This window comes from Melospiza melodia, chromosome 1 (assembly GCF_035770615.1).
Source record: "Melospiza melodia melodia isolate bMelMel2 chromosome 1, bMelMel2.pri, whole genome shotgun sequence".
Classification (NCBI taxonomy): Eukaryota; Metazoa; Chordata; class Aves; order Passeriformes; family Passerellidae; genus Melospiza; species Melospiza melodia.
Genome location: NC_086194.1, coordinates 82,295,810 through 82,301,809, shown reverse-complemented (window position 1 = coordinate 82,301,809; position 6,000 = coordinate 82,295,810). Strand labels below are relative to the sequence as shown.

At 46.3% G+C, this 6,000-nt stretch overlaps 1 protein-coding gene across 9 annotated transcripts in view; it reads left to right on the top strand.

Annotated features, from left to right (window-relative positions):
* The first annotated feature begins 257 nt into the window (after nucleotides 1-257).
* Nucleotides 258-6,000, top strand: part of LOC134420058 (uncharacterized) — a 261,128-nt gene continuing 255,385 nt past the window's right edge. For 8 of the 9 annotated variants that reach the window (XR_010028241.1, XR_010028233.1, XR_010028237.1 and 5 more), the window contains exons 1-2: nucleotides 258-384; nucleotides 3,351-3,667. Coding sequence is in view for 1 of the 9 variants with exons in the window: in XM_063159764.1 (XP_063015834.1) it covers nucleotides 3,604-3,667 (64 nt within the window). In the remaining 8 variants the exon portion in view is untranslated. Of the gene's footprint in view, nucleotides 385-1,035; nucleotides 1,225-3,350; nucleotides 3,668-6,000 lie in introns of those variants that run through there. The other variant, XR_010028235.1, reaches the window with a different exon arrangement.

Sequence of the window (6,000 nt, the reverse complement as noted above, 5' to 3'; positions counted from 1 at the left end):
CCTGAAGGGCCGGGGATAAGGAGGAGGAGGAGGAGGAGGGCTGAGGCGGAAGGTGTCTCTTGAGCCTCCCTCCGTCCCTCCAAGGTGAGCTGCAGCGCTGCTCCGGCTCCTTTTGTCTCGGTGCGAGGCCGCGGCGCAGTCCGGCCCCGCCCCGCCAAACTTTCGGCGGGGACCGGGGCGCCCCGACGGCCGCCCGGAGCGGGGCCGGGCAGGGAGCGGGGCCGCGCCTTCCGCCGGGGCTGCGGCCACCCCCGGGCCCGGTGTGCCCCTGGGGGCTGCCCCAGGGCAGGTGGAGGGGCCGTGGGGTGCGGGAGGTCCCCTCGTTCCCGTTGGGTCTCTTTGGGACGGATGCGGTCGGCCCCATCTTTGCGCTTTACGCAACAGGTAGGGATGCCAGGAGCTGGCGGCGGCGGCACGGAGCCGCGGCCAGGAGGTTTCGGGGGGCTTTTTTTGTTACGTTCTCTGGAAAAGTGCGAAGGGGAAGGGGAGGAGAACCAACAGTTTTCCGAAATTCCCCTTCAGTTGTTTATTTATGTACTTCCCGTGTCCATGAAAAACGGGTTCGTTTCGCAACTCCGCAGTTTTATATTGTTTTCTATTTACTTTTCCCCCCTCTTTTCTTTCTTTGAAAGTTATTTTTCTTTATGTCCTTCGTTTGCCCGTCTCATTCCGGCAGATCAAACTGTCCGAGAGCAGATCCCCAGAGGCTTGTCCTCACTGACAGTCGGGGGAATCCAAACAAAGAGGTGCATCTACCGGAAATAATGATTTGAGAGATGGTTCTCTCCCTTTCCACCCCCCACTCCCCCGCCTTGAATTAAATTGTTTTCTTTTTCTGGGAGGTTCAGTTCGAGGGAAGTTTAGCGCCGGAGCCGGGCTCGGGGCTGAGGAGGGATGGAGCAGACGGAAAGTTGCGGCGGTGGGAGGAGGCGGGGGGCGAGGGCAGTGCGGGACCCCGGCGGCGCCCGGGCCGCGGGGGGAGCGGGGGCGCGGGGGACCTGCCGCCGCTGCCGGCTCTTTGTCTGCTCGGGCAACTTGAACAAAAGGAGAAACTCGGATGAACTCTCCATCTCCTGCTCGCCTCTCCCGGCTTAACTCATCTTCGGCAACTTTATCGGAAGAGATTTGCTCAACTTTCTTCGAGCTCTCCCGCCGCTTAAAAGCGAAGAGCCCCGCCGTAGGCTTCTAAGGAAATCTGGTTTCACAGTTTAGAGAAAGGAGAAGGTACGTTTGGACTTGGGGTTTATTGTTCTTTCCCGGCTCCCTCGTCGCTCCCCCCTCCGCCCTGCCATCCGCGCCCTGGTCTGGGAGCGCAGCGGAGGCGTCCGCGGGCCAGCCCAGCCTTCCCTTTGTACTTTTGGGAGCACATGCAGGTATTTTTGGGGAGGGTAAGGCAGTCGTTCCGCCCCAGCTCCCCTAATGCGGGCTGGGGGGCACTAGTCGGGGTGGGGGCTTGCCTCCTTCTTGCTTCGGCTTTGTTTTATTGTAGAGGTTTAACTTTTTTCCCCCCCTTTTTTTTTGGTGAGGAGGGAAATGGACTCGGAGGGCTTTCTGGATCGGGCTGTGTTTTTAAGAGTTGGGACAGAGAAAAGCTGAAGAGGGGGAAAACTTGGTGGGATCGTAGGGAGTCCTGGCGGCGCTGGCCAGGGAGTGGGGCTGGCGAGGGCCGTGGGACCGGGCTGGGCAGGGAGCGCGCAGCAGGGCAAGGTGGGCGCTCCTCCCGGTGCCAGCTTGGGTCGCTGGCCCGAAACACCACAGAGGGTGACACTTTGTGGCTGTGGGACCATCCCAGGGAGCCAAGGTGGGCAGAAGTGCCGAGGGACAATTTTTGGAGAAGAGGGACGGACCAGAGGGAAGACTTTGTTCTCCCGACTGCGTTGGTCGTAGGGAAGGGAGAATGGGAAGGGTCGGTCCAGGCTGGCCCTTCCTCGGCTGGGCTTCAGTTCCCTTCGTCCCTTTGGAAAGGCGACAGTTGCCTTGGGTTTTGTTCCATTTCTTTTGGTTCACGCTTTCTAGAGCAAGCATCGCAACTCCACAAAACTTTGAGCTCTTTGTACTTTTCTGAATTATCGGGATCAATTTAGTATCTTATTATTCCCCCATCTTCTTTTTCTGTGCTATGTAATAGTCTTCCATTTTTCTCTTTTTTCATCCTAGTCCTCTACTTTCTTGTGTTTTCTTGTCCCAATTTCCTAATTGTCCCCCTCTCTCCTTAGATCTACCCATTTCAGAATTTCTGAAGTCTACTCTTTACTTTTTATTCTTATTCATTCTCCACCTCCTTAATCTCTTCCCACCTACTCTTCTACCTTTATACTTGCATTTCTCATGAAAAAATCCTTCTGCCAGGATCTTTCCTTTCCTCCATGAGTAGAAATGCTCATTTCTCCTGATATGAAGCAAACATAAAGCTTCTTCTTGTTCTCTCCTAAACTTATTCTTCTGTGGACTGCCTTACATCCATGTTATCCAGTTATGCAGACAGAGCTCCTAGTAATAATTCTTGTTCGTAAATGTTCACTTTCTCCTTTCTTCTCATCTTTGTCTTTCATGCATCTTCCAGTCTCTAAAAGCTTCTTCTAGTTCCTCTCCATTGTCCTTAGTGTGGAAGTTTGTTCTTTTCCCTTTTCCTTACTCCATCTTCACAGACCGAATGCTGTTCTTCACGTCATTGTTCCCTCCTCTGCAACCTATTCAGACTTTTCTCTCCATTCCTCATAGTCCCCTTCCCAACCTAAGTCAAATTTTCTTTTTGCATCTCTGGAGGAATTGCACAGAGGGGCTACCAGAGCAGACTGATGTGGGTTGGGCTGCTTTGCCTTCTTCCAGGGCCAAATGGCATCAGTAGTGCTCAAAGTTTAGGTCCCAGCTGAAGTACACATCTGCTGGTGGAGGTGCTCTGGGGAGGCACTGCAACAGGGCTAAGGAGGCAGAGAAAGATCACATATGTTTCCCTCAAAAGGGTTGATGAGTTTTATTTTTGTTACTTGGGGTTTTTCTAATTGACTTACTCTTCATTAGTTTTTAAATACCTGCCAGGGCAGTTGAAGAGCCTTTATATTACCTTTTTCCCTGTCACTTCAGTGCTTTCTGCAAGGTAAGACTGTGCAATCTGTAGAGATATACGAAAGCCTTTTTCTTAAACCTTCTTCTCTTACACTCCAGCCCCATGATGTTTTTAAAAAAAAATGCCATCACCAGGCTTTGAGTTTAGGATGTGTCTAAATCTGTGAAGAAATTTGTGTTTGAAATCATTCAGAAGAACGTAACTTTATATTTGTATGTTAGCTCCCGAGTCACGTAGCAGAGTTACTGTGCTGAACTAACACTTCTTCCTCTTTTTTGAACAGGTCACAACAGGATTGTTGGGAAAATGGGATGGTTGCCAGAACATCAGTCTGTGATGGGTGCCATATTGCATTGCTTTTTGGATGGTGGAATACAGCTTGGGATTCCTCAGGGCCGCGTACCGTGGTTCAAGCTGGACCATACAGCTGCTTAACATCTCAGCTGTTTGGATTCATTGTAATGGTTAATGAATGGTTAATGGTCTCCTGGGGGAATGGAAGAGCCCCATGCTGAAACTTGTGGATATTCTGGAACATGCTTCTGAGACCCATTTGGATTATATCACCATCTGACACCGAGGTTCTGCAGCTGATGAAAGGTATGCCTCTGCCCTGGTGCAAAAATACTGTCTCATACATCAGAATACTAAATAGAAATACCTGTCTTTGTTTTAAACAAGCTTGCTTTGTAGCTTTTTTTTTTTGGTTTTGTTTTGTTTTGCCTTGCTACTGATACCTGCCAAGAGTTTTGAGTGGTGTTAATCTGACAGAAATTTCATACTAATGATTTGATAATGTTTATATCTTAAATGGAAAAGGAAAACCCAAATATGAAAGGCTTTTTTTTTCCATTATTAACTTATATTTTGAAGATAATGACTTCATAGAGTCTATGTGTGCTTAGCAGCTCTAGAAAAAGAGACTACGTAACTTTTAAGAAAAATAAGTTAAAAGCAATTTAAGCAAAGCACTTTCTGCAATTCTGATCTTCCAAATAGCCCAGTTTGTTTGAAGACATTACTATTTTCTATTTTGAACTCAAGGTAGCAACCTTCTATGATTTAACTCCTTTCCTCCAAACAACGACACAAGTCTCAAGGGTGGCTTGTGTGGGGGAGAAAGAGCAACCAATTCAGTTAAAAATTCAGTATTCAGTTAAAAATTCAAGGAATTATTTTGTTTCATACGTTTTTAAAGTTTTGATGTAAGGCTTCTTGCAGAGTGTGCTTGCATCTTGAATGTCGTAGTAATAAGAAAGTCTACTGGATGCAGTTCAGCACTCAGTTTTCCTACTAAATGAGGTAATCAATGTAAAAAAATAAACTGGAAACTAGCAGAGAAAACAAGTGGTTAAAGAGTTATTAATGAACAACAAATTATTCTTGAAACGAGATGAAGTGTTAATCTGAGAGTGAGGAAATCAGTGAGCTCCTTAGTGAACTGTGCTAATGGTAGAGCAAATTTTAAAAGTATTTAAAATCTGATCCTTTTATACCTGTTCTGTGCGCTTCTTCACTAGAGCTGAAAATGAATGATGTGAAAATAGTCGGTTTTGCTACATGTTTCAGCTCAACTGATTGGTTTCAGCCTAAACCATATGTAGGGCAGACAAGTATTCATAATCTTAAGAAAAGTGCTGAGCTGGCTGGCCTACTTTAGAGCAAAACAGAAATCTGAACAAATAATCACTTGTGATCCTTTCCTGTAGTAAGCAGAGATACAAGAAGCAATACAGTTCTAATTTCCTGGTTCTGACTGTGTTTTAATAAAGACCTACTCTTAATTTTCTTGATTATTGTGGGTAAGCTTTTTGCTGCATACTGGATGCAATTCATGTACATTTAGATTTACGGTCTTTACATTGTTCTGCATTTACACTATTTTTGAACTTACGTGACTGAAACTAACCATATGAAAGTCTTTAATTTGAAGTCTCAGAAATGGAAAGTCCTGGGCTGTTTGTGGAAAGAGAAGACAGAGAATAATAAATAGATTTTGTGGATGAAAATATTTGGAGCTGCTATCTAGTGTCATCTTGGAAAAGAATCCTAGTTATTATTTTTGTCTATTTAAAGAAAATCAAAACTGCAGTCCTTTTTTTGTTTCCGTGAAGCTTTTGTTCTAGCTGAGTTTCTTCTCAGGTACTTGCTGCTCTTTAGGAAAACTACATTGAACTTAGATGTACACTTAATTTATCTGCACGAAAGCTATTAATTTCATCAGCACTGAAAATGGAGAAGAATTTTTACTCTAAGGAGTAAAAATTACTGAGGAGAAATGACTCCTTAGCTTAATCTGAGAGTTTGTGTAGAATGAATTTCATTATTGCCATAAGATTCTGGATATAGTTGGCAAACCATTAGATATATTTGCATTTGTTTGTACTTTGAACATTTCAAGTATTAATAACTGGTGACAAACTGCTAAAATTTACTACTTGTCTGTCTTCAAATTTCTTTGGACTATTTCTAATAAAATGCAAAGAATCATATTCCTATTTGGAGATGGGATCTGCAGAGAGAGGAAAAGCAGGGCCAGACAGAAAGTGGTAGCTCCCAGCTGGGAGCTGTGCTGCACTGGTAGGAGATGAGACCCTTTTGGGGCTTGCAGAGAGACGGGGAAAGCCTTCTGGGGACCCTGGCTGGAGCGTTCCTGTGCCTTTCTCCTGGGAGCAGTCCCAGCAAAGGCACCAGATGCAGCAGGAGTTGGGTGGAGGCTGAGAACTGTGGGGGAGGAGCAGCACCTGGGCCTGGGAGGGGTGATGGGGAGCACCTGCCTTCCTTGGGGTGGGAAGGAGCCTTGATGCTCTCAGAGGGAGCTGGCTGGGAGGAACTGCTGCTTGAGAAAAGATTTTTGGGTATGGGAGCCTGAAGTGTGGGGAAGAGGTTGTTCCAGTCATTTGTCTTTGGCTGCAATTTGGTAGTTGCTTGTT